The 19,747-nt window shown below is 40.6% G+C and overlaps 1 protein-coding gene across 2 annotated transcripts; it reads right to left on the bottom strand.

Annotated features, from left to right (window-relative positions):
- Positions 1-224: 224 nt before the first annotated feature.
- On the bottom strand, positions 225-4,874 carry LOC132888110 (uncharacterized). 2 transcript variants are annotated; one of them, XM_060924111.1, is made up of 9 exons: positions 3,498-4,874; positions 3,256-3,390; positions 2,844-2,978; positions 2,594-2,662; positions 2,403-2,497; positions 1,500-1,626; positions 800-917; positions 641-711; positions 225-427 (listed from the first exon to the last, which is right to left on the bottom strand). In XM_060924111.1, the coding sequence occupies exons 1-9, from the start codon at positions 4,767-4,769 to the stop codon at positions 317-319; spliced, it is 2,133 nt and encodes a 710-aa protein (XP_060780094.1). In that variant the 5' UTR covers positions 4,770-4,874; the 3' UTR covers positions 225-316. The 2 variants fall into 2 exon arrangements, with proteins under 2 accessions (XP_060780094.1, XP_060780100.1); XM_060924117.1 differs by lacking the exons at positions 225-427; positions 641-711; positions 1,500-1,626 and having other exon boundaries at positions 843-917.
- Positions 4,875-19,747: the final 14,873 nt, after the last annotated feature.

Genomic DNA, 19,747 nt, shown 5'->3' with positions numbered 1-19,747 from the left:
TGCCATTGTTTTTCTATGGGAAAACCCTTTTTTTCAATAGGTTTGACATAAAGTAATCCTGGGACCCCAAAACTAGCAGCATGCTTCAGCTACATAGGACCAATAAGGCACACCCCAAATTATTAGAACTTTATTTTCCTTCAATGTATATACACATTAATTTAAAATACCACTGCTTTTCACAGGGGAACTCAAAATTTTAAATATACATTCACATGATCTTTCACATGACCCAATCTGTCAATATGTTTCACACAAAGTGACAAACGTTGCAACATGTTTAAACCACATGGTACCACTAAAGCACAACACACATTTATTCACACAAAACACAAAGCCATTTTTGTTTTTTTAAGCTGTCCAATGTTGCCTTCACCATGTTGAGACAAAGAGCATGAAACCAACGGTCACATGCGTCGCACTGGATCTGTTGAATGAAACAAATCCATCACTGCACATTCAGTTGTGGACATAATTTTGCCCTTTGAGAAAGGCACTTTACCTTACTCTGCATTGCATATTGCATATGGTACTGTAAGTATGTAGATTGTATTGATAAAAGGCAGCTAAATGCATAATTGATTGTTTCTACAGACATCATATAATCATGTCATTTCACATTTAATTTGGCTCGACTCACCCAGTCTGTGTAAGAAGCCGCGTTCCCAGGGGCCTTGTCCGTTCCACACATGCCGCATTCATTTTCAAAGACTGCAAAGTGCATTTGTGCAGTACATTAAATCAGAGGATATGTGTTGAGCATTTAATTTACTGAGATACTCTTGGTACTCTAGTGTACCTGACGCTTTGAGGACTTGGAGAGCCATAAATCTTCTCGCTTCTGCCATGGCTCTCTTTGTTGTGTCGAATTGTATTGTCGGAACGTCTGGGAAAGCTTCCATCACTGCTATGGCCATCTAAATGAACACATTAAAAATGTCTTCGCAATTGATCACTAAAACATTGTGCATGCAGGGTGCAATAGTATATAAAATGAACAGTAGATATTTATCTTTGGGACAAAGAAACGTTTGAGACAAATGGAAGATTGTGAATTAAAGGAAAGTAGTCTACTACCATTTCAAAAATGTTCAATCCAATAACAAGATGGAGAATTGTGTATAGAAAGCATGTCAGTGGTTAAAACGGTCAGCGGTTGTCAGCGGTTAAAAAAAACAGGCTGTAAAAGTTGAATAATTTTAAACACAAGGAAAAATATTTCTAAATGAATTATATTGACTGCCAACATGAATGTACTGTACAGATAAAAGGACAACACAGAGGGGCTGCTTCACTCAGAAGTAAAGATGTGGGGGGATTAATTACTTATGTATTACATAAGAAGTGGCCAAAGTTCATACAGGAAACTCTGTGTTGCCGTAATTAGGCTGATGTCATGATGCCATTTTGAATTCAATTCTGAGAGTTTCCTGTTTGAAATAATGAGTGACCAAGATTTGTTCCAACTTTTTCTGTTTTGGGGTTGTATTTCCACTTACTTTTATAACAATGACACCACAACTGCACCCATCCTGCTGAACTGGGTGAGCCATGACAGCACCTTTCCAAGGGATGTCCACCCAGTCGGTATTGCCGTGGCAGGCTCTCCTCATTTTTAAGTATTCGCTAAAGACATATGTGATTTAGTAGGTTCTTTAGACGATACAATACGAATTAAACAATAGCAACTATGTTTAGGAATGAACATGCTGTGCTCCCCCTATCCTCTCAGCTCATGTGCTCCTAAACACTGTCCATGTACTCCCATCTTTACATAGTACATGAGCTCCCACCCCAACACTGAGTACCCTCTCACACCTCAGACACATAAAGTAGACCCCAATTACCTCATTCCCCTTCACATCACATACAAAACAAAGAAGTGTCAAAAAGGAAGTAAAAGTAGTTTGGAAAGTAAAACCCCTGCCACGTTTTACTTCCAACACAGGTGACTTCCCTGAGTGGCTGATCTACCTGTCCACCTATCCACCTGCTGGTTGGATCAGAGTTGTGGCAGGGTTTTAATTTGGTCTTTTTTACTTTTACTTGTTTGAAACCTCTGCATACATATGCATATTTGCTGCCCATATTCCCTTCCTGCCACACACACAGTCCATGTTGCCCAACAGAGTAGTGTATGTTCTTCCATATACTCCCATATTCTCCACACACAGCCTATGCACTGCCCAACCACACCATTTTGCACTTTATGCATTATTAAAGCACTTTATGGTACTTGTGTATGCATGTAACAAACAAAATCCTTGTCACTTTGTCATTATCATTTTATCTTTTTCTATTTTCTTAAATATTGCTTGTGGGGGAATTGCTGTTATTTGATCTAAATGTGATTGATTACAAAGCATCTAAATAATTACAAAAATAACAAAAATAAACCTTACCGTATTCTCTGGGCAGCAACACATGAGTCCTTGTGTTCATTGGATGCTGGTGATGGGTCGCACACAAAAACTCTGGCAGAATTTGCATGTATGTACTGTGAAATAACAGAGGGTATTATGCAACTAATATTTACAGCTATTTCTCAATATGGTAAACATGTAAATGATTGCTGATGACTAGTGCCACAAACCAGTGCGTTCCAGTGGTTATTTCTGACGTGGATGAATGATATAATGGCTTCATAGTTGTCAAAGTTTACCTATAACATTGAAACATCAATGTTTAATGACAGATGAAAGTGTAACTGGGGTTATTCGTCAAGACTGTGTGGTGTGTCCTGTTTACCATATTTGATAGAGATATTCATGTAGAAATACCTGGTAATTATTGAACTATTCCCATAACACAACATGCCATCAGAGGCAGACACTGAGCATTACCTTCGGTAAACTTTGGCGGCGTACAGACGCCCTGTCCCCAGTCAGAATTACTCCAGCAGTGTAGTGGTCCATTAGATAAATTCTGTCAGCCACATTCAATGCGAAAGCATTGATGTGCATCAGTGCCTGAATAATCTGGCAACATAAGAAAATGTTTCACTAATAAAGTATTCTCACACACCTTGGTCATATGAAAACAAACCACATTTTGTCAATGGAAATAACATAATTATGGCTTATTCATAGTATTTGGCTCACTGAGTAATAGCTATAAGCTTTCATTATGTTTCCATTATTCAAAGGTGCCAGAGGCATGCAGTTCCCAATTCATCTGCCAGGCATGTCAGTTTGAAGCAAATGTAAAGATGGCAAAACAAGGAATGAAAGGCAAAGGAGAAGAAAAGATGCCTACCTCGCCCGTCAACCACTGATGTGGTTTCAATGAACACAACTCACTATGGTGTACGAATATGCTTCGACCCTTAATCTGCGATGGGAGCACTGACACAACCACCTCTGTCGGCCTCTTCTTCCACAACACATCAAGCTAAAAAGAAAGTCAGAATAAACATGTATTTTATGGATTGCATGTGGATAAAAGTAGTTTATTTGGTTAGGTTCTAGAATGTTCATTAAAAAAAAAATAAACTTTACCTGAGAGTCTTCAACCTCTTTTGGCTCGACTTTTACCTTCCTGTTTGGTACTGTCTTGCCCTTTGGCTTAGGAAGTTGTGTTGGTGGATTGAAATACTTGGATTTCCTCTTCGAGCTTCCAGAGGAGGTGGCCCGCTTGGACCACTGTTCTTCTGGGTCATCCTCTGACTTCAGACAGCTTCTGAGGTTTCCACCAAGTATCTCCATTGGCAGGCTGTGTTGCATTAAATGCTCGACATATCTTCCCTGCACTGAGGTGAACATTTTCGAAATGAACTCAGCAGGTCTGAGGTGTGTCTTCTTGCCAAGGATGCGATGTTTGACTAATCCAAACCAGAGCTCAGCATGGCAGTTGGTGTCCCTTGTTTTGTATGGCCCTGTTCCTATGGTGGTTCCATCTATGTGCCGTGAAAGGTCACCAAGGAGTACACCACTCCACAAGCTAAAAATTCCCATGTAGGTCTTTAACAAGACATCAATGATCCCAGGGCAGTGGTAATGGTTGTCTTCATCTACTGCTTGATCACACATTACATCACATTTTGCTTGCTCCCTTCTTTGAGCAAAAACCGCAGTAAATGGTGACCTAGCCAGAATGCCCTTGTTGGGGTCACTGGAATTCCTTGTCCTCTTCTCCTCTGTTTCGTACATGTCTTCAAAAGACAGGTCTTCACATTTCAAAATGCAGTGGTCGAGGTACTGCTTGCTGTTGTGGACTGACTCTGTGAGTTGCTCTGCACAAAAACATACAGCCATGTGGTAGAAGACCTCAAGGGCCTCTTGCATTGTAGTGCAATTTAACAAGAAAGCAAAGCAGTATGTGGCATACTCCTTTAAGCCTTTGTCCGATGTTTGTCTCCCAAATGATTGTGACACTGCCTTCAGTATGTGCGCAGAGCACAAATGGAGCACAATGAAAGGGGTCTGTTTCCCTGTACCAATCACAATTGAAAATGTTCTGTCGAGATAGCCAGAGATGTCCTCATGGTTGCAGGCCAGAAGAACACTATTGATCAGGGCCCAACTGTAATCGGTTTCCATCTGGGCTACTCTCCTCCCTGTCATTTGACGCATTCTCCTGAAAAACTCCATCAGCCAATGAGATATTGAGGGCACTGTGTGGCTGTTGGTGACAAGTTCTGCCACAGGAAGAGGTGGCTTGTCCTTGCCCGCACCCGGCAGGACCAGGGCATAGTAAAGTACTCTCTTAGACTGGTTGGGGAGCTTCTGCACCACTCCACCTGTGGCATCAAGGTAGAGGCATGTTTCCATAGATTGTTTTAAATGTGCACACAAAATTTGGAGGCCTGCATTTGTGTACAAGTGAGCTGCAAATGGCTCTATCTGCAATAACTGCAAATAACCATTTGAAGAGGCATGCTGACCACTCTCTCTCAATTTTTTGTGTGAGCATTAGCTCCAACACATTATCATTGTGAAGCTTTGCCACACTTCGAATCTCAGAGGATATTTTTTTTAAAACATCCTTCGTCAGGCTTCTTGTGATGTTTCCCGCCACAAGTTCTTCAGTGGGTGTGTTTTTGAGTAAATCATAATAACAATTGCTCACACCATTCTGTATGGCCTTTGCTATTTTGCCTCGACGAAGATATTTTGCCGGCCTGAATTTTTTCTGGGATCGTAGGTGACTGACTTCCCCAAATCTTGTTACTATTACAGTAACATTTTTTACGTTTGCTTTTGGTGGGTCTTTCATTTCAAAGTGATATATGCAACAATCGTCAAATGTGCATCTTGCTGTGGCATGAAGGTATGGCACATTCTTTTTGCGGCTGTCATGTTTTTTCACATTTTGATACTTGAATGCCAACGTGCAAGATGGATTTTGTCTTCTGAATTCGTTATAAAAAATATCTGTCCATGAGGGTTTTAGTTTTCTTTGTCCTTTTTCTGGCTTTATTTTGTTCCAATGTTTTCTTTTTATCGTCAGTCTGAATAGTTTTGGTCCTGCATTGCATGTTCTGTATGCCTCCTCTTCATCTGCTGGTACAGCTAAGCGTGTATGTGAACCACGCTTGTCTGTGTTGTCTTCACTGTCCTGATCATCCTTCTGCCGGTCTTCATCCTCTGTCTCTTCCTCACCTTCTTTTCCTTCAGAACTTTCCCTGTCTTCATCTGCTGGTACAGCTGAGCGTGTATGTGAACCACACCTGTCTGTGTTGTCTTCTCTATCCTGATCATCATTCTGCCGGTCTTCATCCTCTGTCTCTTCCTCACCTTCTTTTCCTTCAGAACTTTCCCTGTCTTCATCTGCTGGTACAGCTGAGCGTGTATGTGAACCACGCTTGTCTGTGTTGTCTTCACTGTCCTGATCTTCATTCTGCCGGTCTTCATCCTCTGTCTCTTCCTCACCTTCTTTTCCTTCAGAACTTTTGCTGTCTTCATCTGCTGGTACAGCTGAGCGTGTATGTGAACCACGCTTGTCTGTGTTGTCTTCACTGTCCTGATCTTCATTCTGCCGGTCTTCATCCTCTGTCTCTTCCTCACCTTCTTTTCCTTCAGAACTTTCGCTGTCTTCATCTGCTGGTACAGCTGAGTGTGTATGTGAACCACAATAATCTGCAATACATCCTTACAGCCACGGGGTAAGTTGGCACATGCCATAGAATGTCAATGTAAATGAGTGTGCCAACTTGCCCCAAAATGACTGTGCCAACTTGCCCCGTGCACATCAGTACAGCACTCTTGACAAAAATAATGTTGGCCTGTTAACATCTGACACCACAGAATTCCAGTTTTAATATGAAATTATAGCTAGATCCTCCATCTATCAAATGCAATATTTTTTATTTCCCTATTCCTTAGTACTAGCTTTTTAGAGCTAATTTAGTGGAAGGTGTCGATTTTTAGTTTGGTCATCACAAAATCAAAAAAATTCTCTCACCTTAAGAGTTAATAACTTTGACTGCTCTGCATTAGATGGATTAACTGTACTCAAGCTAGGCATCGTTTTATTGTTGGAATTTTGATGCTGCCCCCTGTAATGGCCCAGAAAATCAGCCTGTGCCAACTTGCCCCTGTGCCAACAAGCCCCGGTCTCCCCTAGTTGATTACCACTGCACATAAGCACATTTTAACGTTGAAAAGGAAATAAAGCCACAAACGTGAACAGAGACATTTCTTTCTCCGTCTTTCCCGCTTTTGCGCAGCGCGCAGACCCGATTTCATGGTTTAAAAAAACACGCACACGCTCGTTCTCTCTATTGATAACACACAAGCTCTCATAACCGCTAAAGATGTTTTGTTTCTGATTTAAACGGCTTGGTCTTTGATAATTTTGGTAACTTGCAGATGGGACGGTGAGCCCAGAGTCAATAGCTCGACTAAGGTGGTTACATAGTCCGACTAACAATGGCATTATCAAGCAAGCATAGTCGATTCAAGCCGCTCGACTAAGGTGTTTGCATGGCCTTTAATACTCCGACCTTTGTCTTACTAAGGCAATAATTCGATTTTCTTGAATGCATGTAAACTACTGGACTCCTGGTAGCTTACCTTCCAACGCTTCAGTGCGAACTCCCCGTCTGTCCTGCTGCCAAATCATCTTCAACCACCTTTGCTGTCTTTTGTTGTCGCTGTTAAACACAGCTAGTGTCACAGCAGACCACTGCTCTGGCAACACATCGTCACATAGTCTTTCAGAGATGAAACACTTGACAACGTTTTCTCTTCCTCCTGCCTGTTGCCAGACGTCAACATTTTTCTTTTTCTGCCCTTTCTTAAACTGCCCCATCATCCACTTTCTTTAACATGCTACACCATGTGCTCCTCTTCTGTGTGACAGGATGCCTACTTCTCACGAGCAGACTGCATGACTGTCGATCTCATAATCGCCCCGCCCTTCAATTATAGTTGGGATAGTGTGGAAGGTTGCGAACATTAACCAGCACGAAACACAGCGTGATTTTCGAGGCCTTATTTCTGTACCAAAAATAAGCAGCTGTATAATTGTGCCTTTTGTTCTTTATCAACTTTACGAGTGTCCCTCTTTCCTCTTGCTAACCCTAACTGAAGACCCAGGCCTAACGCATGCAGCCTCTCTGCTGCCAGACTGGCATTTATTGGCGGGGATCGACCACAGAGTAGCCTACCTAGAAATCAGATCTATGATTTACAATCTCAAATACTTTTGTATGTACGCAGGTTTACAACCTCAAATACTTTGCATGTCTTGTACATGTGAAGATTTGACAATTAAAGCCATTCCATTCCATGAAGTGAAGTGCTGCTCACACTGTTTGTTGCAAACTCCTTACTAAAAGAAGAGAAACTGAACTTGACAATCTCAAGAGCAACTTGAGATTGTCAAAAAAAAAATTTTTTAAATGTCTTAAATGAGAACATGTCCAGGAAAAAGAGGGCGTCTGCTCACCCTTAATATACAGTTTATTGTTCTCAAAACATCCACTCCAAAATGTTCCAATGTTTCCTTCAAAACAATCATATGTTTTCCCTTTGTGTTCGGCAATGTACTTATATCTGGTTATTTCAGCTGGTGCTGCTTTTGCCTAAATCTGGTGCTGCGCATAGTGAAAGAAAGTGCACCTCAACAGTACAATAATGTGTTCCCTCTTTAAAGGAAAACAACACATTTCAAATTCATTATTTTCCAGTAGTCTACACATTTTTAAAAGTACATTCATTTGATTTTTTACATTAGTCCACCATATAATTACCCTGTGGACACGTTTGAGCTTTCCTCTCTCATGGCTGTGACGTCAATGATCAAGATTTGAGCAGGCTATCTGTCCGCCATTGACATTGTACATTGTAGAAAAAAGAAAAACAAATACAATGTAAAATGTAAATGGCGGACAGATAACCTTCTCAAATTGTCTGTGTAGGCCTACATTGCATTTTGAGATTGTAGGCCTAATATGAAAATGTTTAATATTCTATAGGCTACTTAAAAAAAAACCTTTTGCAAGATTTTTGCACGCCTCGGAAGAGCTTGTTTTCGATCAGTGACTATGGTAATTGGCGGTTTCCTTCAATATGGGCGACCATTTAGACCCTGACAACATTACTGCTTACAACTTCCAGCCACGCTGGTCAGATTCCGCTGGCGCAGGGACGGAGGAGAGCGAAGAGGGGGGCACAGTGGCCAGGCCAGGGGAAGCTGCAAGTATCGCCCCGCCGGCCGATCCAAGCCTTCTAGATGCCCAGAGCGTCGCTGAGTGGGACGGCCGAGATGTTGAGACTGTGTGGTGGCAGTTTATAAAAGTAGCAGCTAGTGAGTGGATAAGCTAGAGAGCGTTTTTTTTTTTTCTTTGTCATCTGACTCACAACTACACGGCATCAGTAGGCTACTACTTTGAGACTTTGCCACCGCACTTGCAACAGTAGCACCAGCCAGCTTCCAGGAATAACACCGCGCTGAATCTCACAGGCACTCAACATTATGTTCAACTAAACCATGCATCACGCCACAAACCAATTTTGTGTTCAATCACACCAGTCTGTGTCCGCTGCCACACAGCCTGCAAATACTCAAGCTTTTGTAGCCTGCGATCATCCTTTGGAAATCTGTGAAAACTTACACCTTTACACTTCAAACATCCATTGTAGTTTTTACAAACTACACACCCCGGCATGATGGCTGCTCACCAGAAACAGAAGCGTGCAATTTGGCGGGTTGGAAGCCTGCTGTGAGCTTCTTTATCACTTATCTTAATGGGCTCTAATCATACCAACTGGATCAATGACGTCAGAGCATTCTCAGAACCAATAATAATTTAAATATGGCGCTATGCAGCGCACAAAGTTCAAACACGCCCACGGGGTAATTATATGGCGGACTTATGAAAAAAAATAATGAATACACTTTTTAATGTGTAGACTACTGGAAAATAATGCATTTGAAATTTTGTGGTGCTTTACTTTAAGGTTGCCGCAGGAAATGGTCATCGGTCCAGGGGGCTGAAAAAAGTTTACGAACCACTGCTTTAAAGAACATATTGTAAAAACCACTTTTGGTGCAAGACATGCTAAAATGCAAGAATAAAAGCATTAAAAGGCTTTCCTTTTTTGACATGCATTGTAGTACTACTAGGCCTATAGCATAAGCGAAATTTGAGTTGTTCACCTGTACTGTGTAAGTATGTGTGATTGTGGGGCAGGGGATTGATGTGGGTGGCCTGAGCATGGGCTGTGTGTGAAGGGTAGCATGGACTTTGCGTGGGGAGTCTATGGACTATGGGGGGGGGGGGGGGGGGGCAGCCATAGAGCAGCATTAAGGTGGGGAATGCCATCGTTGAAATTCTCTGTCCCCATTTTCAACCATGACTGACGAGTTCAGATCAGGCTCTTTATTGTTGACTGGTGTGCCTTAGTGGTCCCATTGTTACATGCTCTAGGGAGACATGAACAATCAAAAACCAGGGTGGCGACACAAACCCAAAATGCAAGACGACGTACAGTGAAAAAGTGAAAATTTATTTACAAAAGTGCTTAACAAAAGGTGATAGAAAAACAGAATGCAAAAGTCCAACAGAGAGGGTGGGAGCCCCAGGAGCCAACCCTCCAACCGAGCCGACAGACGCGCAATGGCAAGGCGAGCGTGCAAAAACCCCAAAGCCCTCTCCTCTCTCTGGCAGGTGGAAGCACAGGTTTATATACGCCTTCCTCAAGTGGAAACAGGTGAAGGAGAAGGAGCCAATACCAACCGCTACACCTGGGGAGAGAGAGAGAGACACACATGCAAGAGAGAGAAACATGCACAAACAGACACAGGAGGCGTAACACGTAACACCCATGTAGCCGAAGCATTCTGCAAGGTTTGGGGACCCAAAATAGGTTTCCCCATAGAAAAACAATGGTATTTTAAATTGATGGAGATATACATTGAAGAGGAACTAAAATCCAATAATTTTGGGTGTGCCCTATTGCACCTGCATTGATGATGCATGCTGCAAAGTTTGGGGTCCAAAGGTCACTTTATGTCAAAGCTATTGAAAAAAAAAGTGTTTCCCCATTGAAAAACAATGGTATTTTAAATTGATGGTGATATACATTGAAGAGGAACTAAAATCCAATAATTTGGGGTGTGCCCTATTGCACCTGTATAGGTGATGCATGCTACAAGGTTTGGGGTCCCAAGGTCACTTTATGTCAAAGCTATTGAAAAAAAAAGTGTTTCCCCATAGAAAAACAATGGTATTTTAAATTGATGGAGATATACATTGAAGAGGAACTAAAATCCAATCATTTGGTGTGTGCCCTATTGCACCTGTATAGATGATGCATGCTGCAAGGTTTGGGGTCCCAAGGTCACTTTATGTCAAAGCTATTGAAAAAAAAATGTTTCCCCATTGAAAAACAATGGTATTTTAAATTGATGGAGATATACATTGAAGAGGAACTAAAATCCAATCATTTGGTGTGTGCCCTATTGCACCTGTATAGGTGATGCATGCTACAAGGTTTGGGGTCCCAAGGTCACTTTATGTCAAAGCTATTGAAAAAAAAAAGTGTTTCCCCATTGAAAAACAATGGTATTTTAAATTGATGGAGATATATATTGAAGAGGAACTAAAATCCAATCATTTTGGGTGTGCCCTATTGCACCTGCATTGATGATGCATGCTGCAAGGTTTGGGGTCCCAAGGTCACTATGTCAAAGCTATTGAAAAAAAGTGTTTCCCCATTGAAAAACAATGGTATTTTAAATTGATGGAGATATACATTGAAGAGGAACTAAAATCCAATCATTTGGGGTGTGCCCTATTGCACCTGTATAGGTGATGCATGCTGCAAGGTTTGGGGTCCCAAGGTCACTTTATGTCAAAGCTATTGAAAAAAAAAGTGTTTCCCCATTGAAAAACAATGGATTTTAGTTCCTCTTCAATGTATATCTCCATCAATTAAAAATACCATTGTTTTTCAATGGGGAAACACTTTTTTTTTCAATAGCTTTGACATAAAGTGACCTTGGGACCCCAAACCTTGCAGCATGCATCACCTATACAGGTGCAATAGGGCACACCCCAAATGATTGGATTTTAGTTCCTCTTCAATGTATATCTCCATCAATTTAAAATACCATTGTTTTTCAATGGGGAAACACTTTTTTTCAATAGCTTTGACATAGTGACCTTGGGACCCCAAACCTTGCAGCATGCATCATCAATGCAGGTGCAATAGGGCACACCCAAAATGATTGGATTTTAGTTCCTCTTCAATATATATCTCCATCAATTTAAAATACCATTGTTTTTCAATGGGGAAACACTTTTTTTTTTCAATAGCTTTGACATAAAGTGACCTTGGGACCCCAAACCTTGTAGCATGCATCACCTATACAGGTGCAATAGGGCACACCCAAAATGATTGGATTTTAGTTCCTCTTCAATGTATATCTCCATCAATTAAAAATACCAATCATTTTGGGTGTGCCCTATTGCACCTGTATAGGTGATGCATGCTGCAAGGTTTGGGGTCCCAAGGTCACTTTATGTCAAAGCTATTGAAAAAAAAAAAAGTGTTTCCCCATTGAAAAACAATGGTATTTTAAATTGATGGAGATATCCATTGAAGAGGAACTAAAATCCAATAATTTGGTGTGTGCCCTATTGCACCTGTATAGGTGATGCATGCTGCAAGGTTTGGGGTCCCAAGGTCACTTTATGTCAAAGCTATTGAAAAAAAAAATGTTTCCCCATAGAAAAACAATGGTATTTTAAATTGATGGAGATATACATTGAAGAGGAACTAAAATCCAATCATTTGGTGTGTGCCCTATTGCACCTGTATAGATGATTCATGCTGCAAGGTTTGGGGTCCCAAGGTCACTTTATGTCAAAGCTATTGAAAAAAAAAATGTTTCCCCATTGAAAAACAATGGTATTTTAAATTGATGGAGATATACATTGAAGAGGAACTAAAATCCAATCATTTGGTGTGTGCCCTATTGCACCTGTATAGATGATGCATGCTGCAAGGTTTGGGGTCCCAAGGTCACTTTATGTCAAAGCTATTGAAAAAAAAAGTGTTTCCCCATTGAAAAACAATGGTATTTTTAACTGATAGAGATATACATTGAAGAGGAACTAAAATCCAATAATTTGGGGTGTGCCCTATTGTGCCTGTATAGGTGATGCATGCTGCAAAGTTTGGGGTCCCAAGGTCACTTTATGTCAAAGCTATTGAAAAAAAAAAAGTGTTTCCCCATTGAAAAACAATGGTATTTTTAATTGATGGAGATATACATTGAAGAGGAACTAAAATCCAATAATTTGGGGTGTGCCCTATTGCGCCTGTATAGGTGATGCATGCTGCAAAGTTTGGGGTCCCAAGGTCACTTTATGTCAAAGCTATTGAAAAAAAAAAGTGTTTCCCCTTTGAAAAACAATGGTATTTTAAATTGATGGAGATATACATTGAAGAGGAACTAAAATCCAATCATTTTGGGTGTGCCCTATTGCACCTGTATAGATGATGCATGCTGCAAAGTTTGGGGTCCCAAGGTCACTTTATGTCAAAGCTATTGAAAAAAAAAAGTGTTTCCCCATTGAAAAACAATGGTATTTTTAATTGATGGAGATATACATTGAAGAGGAACTAAAATCCAATCATTTTGGGTGTGCCCTATTGCACCTGCATTGATGATGCATGCTGCAAGGTTTGGGGTCCCAAGGTCACTTTATGTCAAAGCTATTGAAAAAAAAAGTGTTTCCCCATTGAAAAACAATGGTATTTTTAATTGATGGAGATATACATTGAAGAGGAACTAAAATCCAATAATTTGGGGTGTGCCCTATTGCGCCTGTATAGGTGATGCATGCTGCAAAGTTTGGGGTCCCAAGGTCACTTTATGTCAAAGCTATTGAAAAAAAAAGTGTTTCCCCATTGAAAAACAATGGTATTTTAAATTGATGGAGATATACATTGAAGAGGAACTAAAATCCAATCATTTTGGGTGTGCCCTATTGCACCTGTATAGATGATGCATGCTGCAAGGTTTGGGGTCCCAAGGTCACTTTATGTCAAAGCTATTGAAAAAAAAAGTGTTTCCCCATTGAAAAACAATGGTATTTTAAATTGATGGAGATATATATTGAAGAGGAACTAAAATCCAATCATTTTGGGTGTGCCCTATTGCACCTGTATAGATGATGCATGCTGCAAGGTTTGGGGTCCCAAGGTCACTTTATGTCAAAGCTATTGAAAAAAAAAGTGTTTCCCCATTGAAAAACAATGGTATTTTAAATTGATGGAGATATATATTGAAGAGGAACTAAAATCCAATCATTTTGGGTGTGCCCTATTGCACCTGTATAGATGATGCATGCTGCAAGGTTTGGGGTCCCAAGGTCACTATGTCAAAGCTATTGAAAAAAAAAAAGTTTCCCCATTGAAAAACAATGGTATTTTAAATTGATGGAGATATACATTGAAGAGGAACTAAAATCCAATAATTTGGTGTGTGCCCTATTGCACCTGTATAGGTGATGCATGCTGCAAGGTTTGGGGTCCCAAGGTCACTTTATGTCAAAGCTATTGAAAAAAAAAAGTGTTTCCCCATTGAAAAACAATGGTATTTCACTGATATCTGAATATCCAACGAATATCCAACCTGAAACCAACTTCACCATGCTGTGGAGCAGTGCTCTCTCTGCATGCAAAACTCAGAAAAAAAAAAACTTTTTTTCTCGACATTTAACGTATTTGTCGAGATTAAAGTCGACTTGACATCAACTTTATTCTCGACATTTCCAAGTTTAATGTCGACATGTCGAGTTTAAAGTCGACCCATCAAGATTAAAGTCGACATCCAATTTCAACTTTATTCTCGGAATTTTGAGGTTAATGTCGACATGCCGACTTTAATGTCGACATGTTGACTTTAATCTCGTCATATCAAAAAATATCTTCTCCTTCATGAATGGCCCTAATGCTCCGTCGTATTATACAGATGAAGAATGTAGCGACAGGACAGCAGTGATTTAAAAATGCCGGCGAATGGCTGCCTGGGCACTCTGTCAGCGTCACGGCTCAGGGCCAATTTATGCTGACAACCCAGTCCTCGCAGATGGTGTCTGCGTAGCACCCACCCCCGCTTCGCAGACGCTCTGCGCGGTCCACTCTACATCCGCTGTACACGCACTTCCACTTTCCTACTTCGGTTTGTTTTCACGACCGCCATTTTTAAAAACACGAGCAAAGATGGAGCAGCACGAAGGGCGGTTGATCGAGGACGTGAGGAAGTACGTACATCTATACGACTCCAGTTCTATTCATTATAAGGACAGCGGTGTTGAATGACCTGTTGCGCAGTAACCGGAAGATAAACACTCCACTAACCACACCCATACATGTCAACCTTTGGTCAATCAAACCTGTATAACCAACCTCCAAAATCCGTATTTCCCTTATAAAATCTGTATAAGATGCAAATTAAAATAATTTACCTAAAATTTGAATGATAATTAACAATGATATATCCCAGTTACTTTTTATTCAATATTAATAACAGTAAACCTTCAGAATGAATACAAAGCTCCAATGTTTGACAAAAACACAAAGTGTTATCAGCGTAGTTACGAAGGAAATACTTCGTTGTTTGGAGACAGGTTTCACCGAGCGGCTATTATGCACGAGACTTCATATTAGCCACAAAGTCAGGAAAGTCTGTTCGTAAAATTACGTTATAATGACCAAATACAATGAAAAGTATTTTTCCAGTCTCACCTGTGAAAGGTAATCCCATGTGATCTCGTTTGGACGGCAAACCTGTTGGTACAGTTAAACGCAGCACATGAATGAGGCATCTTTATTCTCGGGCGAGGATGACATATGATTCTATGCAGAAGCCGGTGTCTATGACTTCACGGTTGGCGGGATTCTCGCAATGCGGTGTGCGCATGATCAAAAGTGGAACGAAGTCTCGCTACCACAAGATAACGCGCGATTTCATAAGACTCTTTACTGGCTGTCTGTGGTGTACAGTACGTTTGTAAATGTTATGCGTTCTTTTATTATCGTGGGAATTGATTATAGCTCTAAATAAATATTGAAGTTTTTTTTTTTAAAGAATCCGTATAACTTTATTTATACGCCCGTATACTACGTTTATTGAATCAAATCCGTATAAAATATGGACATTCCGTATAGGTTGACATGTATGCACACCCACCAACTACTCCTAGCGATTTCGTGACTTCGCGCCCCCTTGCATTGTGGCGGTGAATAACATCGCGCACGCCTATACATGCCTATACTCCCCGCTCAACGATAAATTACAACTGTCTGCGAAAAGCTATCTGCGAAAGCCTTGTCGCAAGAGCATGCAGAGGCGTTCAGCCGTCACACTCACTCACAGCATTTTGAAGGGAGATTCCACTGTGTTTTGCGCAGTGAAATCTCCTCTCCAACCCTTTTATATGGTTTTCAATTTAATTCAGGGGTTTTACAGGGTTTAAAACATGGATTTTGGCTGTAAAATCGCAGTTTTAATTCGTTTTTTTGCTGCCGCGCGCGCTCTAACGTCTAGAGTGGGGGAGCTCCTTATGACGTCATCACTCCCATTCATTTCAATGGCACGGAATTTTACCGAAAAACGGGAATACCGGATGAACGACAAGGGGTAGCGCAACCATTTGAAAAAGCACACCATTCCAGACCGGGCCCTACGTTTCATCGTTGGAATGGTGTCTCTATCTCAAAAGCCCTAGGAGGAGGAGTGGATCCAAAAATGGGTGAAACGTCTCATCTCATCTCCTCTAGCCGCTTTATCCTTCTATAGGGTCGCAGGTGAGCTGGAGCTTATCCCAGCTGACTACGGACGAAAGGCGGGGTACACCCTGGACAAGTCGCCAGGTCAACGGGTGAAACGTAATCTCATCTCATTATCTCTAGCTGCTTTATCCTGTTCTACAGGGTCACAGGCAAGCTGGAGCCTATCCCAGCTGACTACGGGCGAAAGGCAGGGTACACCCTGGACAAGTCGCCAGGTCATGAAACGTAATAATAATAATAAAACTTAAGAACAATTTGCAAATTTTATTACATTGGTGTAATAAAATTTATCATGACTCATGCAATAAACTAAAGTGACCTTCTCATGATGCACAATATACAGTCCCCCCAGGATTCCGCGGGCCTTTTTTGTGATTGTTGCGGGTGAAGATGTCTGATGTTGCGTTCTTTTTTCCAAAAAATTGCGATGAAAGTTGCGGTGTTTAAGTTTTTGTTGCGATTACATTGCGGGCGGAAGTGAAAGTTGCGATTTTCTCTTTTTGTGATTAAAATTGAGTGATATGTTAAATATTAAGTTATTACTGAAAAACTATTGATTAAAAAAAAAAACAAAGGACACTGAGGTCAAAGGTCCTATAAACAACTTTACCAATATAAAAGATTTCCAGGACTACAAAAATGCAGAAAAATAGGCTTTACTTATCCAAGTGCACCTGTTGGTTCAAAAGTTAAAGTGCATAGAACCTCACAGCACAACATGAAGTTACCTTAAAATATAATATAAATGCCTCAGCTTTCATGTAAAAAAAAAAAAAAAAAAACTATTAATACTAGTACTGTGTGCAGGCAGTCTCTCCTGAAGACTAAATTAAACAATAATTATAAACTAAGAAAATAAATGGCTCAGGCTTCATAGAAAAAAAACAATTTGAACAGAATCTCTCAGTATGATGCTGAAGCTGCCTAAACAATAGAAAATAAAATACCATTTTGGCAAAAATGTTGGCATCCATTAATTTCTTGTATTAAGTAAAAAAATAAAGTGCACACAGTCCTTCACTGTAAACATAACACACTTTCAGTAACAGAATTTAAGCCTATATAAACACTGACTCGCACATGCTGCTTCTCTTGAACGTATACACGGAAGTAAGGCGGAAGGTAGTTTGTTGACGTCACCTCAAGACGACGCCAACAATTGGTCAAATTTGCGGGAAAGTTGCGGTGATTGGATATAATTGCAACACCGCCCTGAATTCGCGGGGATTGATTGAATTTGCGTTGAAGTTGCAAATCGCAACATCGCGAAATCCTGGAGGGTCTTTATATAGTTAGTTCCCTGGCCCTACTTCAGTAAAATATTAAATTATTCTGGTGTAAGCTAAGACTTAAAGGCCCAATCCCAATTCTAATTTCTACCCCTCCCCCTCCCCCTTCCCCTCCCCCTTGGCCCTTCCCCTTGAAACTGAGCTACAAGGGATAGGGCTTGAAATTCAACCCTTACGTATTGGGATAGCCCTTCAACGATCGCATACGTCATCGCGTACCTCCGTCAGCGTTTACGTTAGCAAAACACGACCAAATGCGTCATTGGCTGCGACCAGCCGCTACAGTCAGAGCCAGAACAGAAATCTCTGCTGGCAGGGTGTGATTTGTTAACTAACACCACTGAATGGGATATCTTTGGCGCTTCGTGCACCACATCCGACAGAATGAGGTGTCAGAACACTCATGTAAACAATAAAAGCGAGAATAACAGAACAAAACGTACGCAGTAAAGCAACCGAAAACAATACTCACTCCCAAAGCTTTTTAGCAGCAGCTTGGATTTCAGAAATCGCTGCTCATTCTCAGCTCGAAAGCGAATCAAGCGGCGTGTTTCCTCTGGATAACAACTTAAAACATGTAAATAATGGAGAAAATACATTTATGACAATCTTTCGCCGCGGGAACCGCCATCTTTCTGAAATCCGCATGAAATCTCGCTGAAATCCGCATGGCATTGTGGGAAATCACTCAAACCCCTTCGTTCGGAGTCAGCTCCAGGAAAATCTCCGTTTGGATGGGTACAGAAGCCCTCCCCCTTCCCCTACCCCTCCGCGTTAACTGGGATTGGGATACCCCTACCCCTTCACGTGAACGCGCAAAATGGAGGGGAAGGGCCAAGGGGTTGGTCCAAGGGGTGAAATGGGATTCGGCCAAAGTGTCTCCTTTGCCTCCCTATAAGGCAGGAATGGGATCTAATTTGGGGGGGAACCACACATGTTGAGGTAAGGTTAGCTAATTTGCTAAAATTAACTAACTATATTTAACCTGAGTGCTTCCTTTGCAGGGTTAGATTAGTATGGATTCCAGTAGCTAACATTAACTTGCCTGGCTAATAAAGCATTTCTAATGGTATCAGTTATGTACAGAATATACACAGGTATATTTCACTTGAGTACATTTTTATGGCTGGATACTTCCACTTTTAATTAAGATTGACACATTATGTATATATGCTTTCACTTATGTTTAATTTCTTAGTACTTTCTAAACCACAGTAGAAAATATTGCAGATGTTGGCCTTTTGCTTTTCCACCAGCATGACATAACCAACCCTAGTGCCAATTGCTTCTTTGGAAAATTAATTCAGAGCTGGCAATACATGTTGTCCATGTCCCCCCAGAACTTGCCTCTTTGTTCATAGCTAATGCCATTCATTTATCATCATTTCCAGCTCCTACACCAGTTATATATTCCATACCAACAGTGTTTTGATGGAATACCTAGATAGAGAACATCTTGGAGAACAATTTAGACTATTATAGCCTGCTATCTAAATGGCTAATTAGCATATGTGAACGCATACTAAACTCATGCACATTATTTGTATTAGTTTGAGAAGTTGAGAAATGCTGTAGCTCATTTAAAAAACAAACAACAAAAAAAACCCTTCGACTCACTCTTGACACACTCTTGCTCCCACAATTCTCTGCATTCAATTAAGTGAATTAATTGAAAGTGGAACAAAAATGATTTGTTTAAATAAATTGCCAGTGCACTATTAAACTCCCTCACTGAAAGCACACCACAAAATAACTATAAAAAATCTCTATATACATTGAAGTAAATCTGTTTTAGATGGAAGATTTTGCCTTAGTAAATCACAATAATTCCAACTTGAGGTAAGTGTCTAAAAGATATATGGTCATGAGAAAAACAAAGTACACCCAACTTCAACTCTATTTTTATTTATCAGGGCCTAAGTAACAATTGTGTGATCCTCACCAACTTATGTAAACAAACAAATAACCCCAGAAGACAAAAACACACAAGTTTCAATATGTAGCCTTCCCCCCCAAAAAACAAATAAACCAACTTTCAGAAACCATGTTAGAAAAAAATAAATAAGAACACCCTATAATTCAGTAATATAGAACCACCTTTACCAACAATAACTTGAAGTAAAAGCTTTCTTTCAGAGTTTTGGATACATTTTGGCACACTTGTTTAAAACATTGTTTCAGTTCATTGATGCTTGAGGATATTTG

This window comes from Neoarius graeffei, chromosome 1 (genome assembly GCF_027579695.1).
Source record: "Neoarius graeffei isolate fNeoGra1 chromosome 1, fNeoGra1.pri, whole genome shotgun sequence".
Taxonomy (NCBI): Eukaryota; Metazoa; Chordata; class Actinopteri; order Siluriformes; family Ariidae; genus Neoarius; species Neoarius graeffei.
The sequence above is the reverse complement of the archived record's forward strand: the minus strand, read 5'-3'. Positions and strand labels throughout refer to the sequence as shown.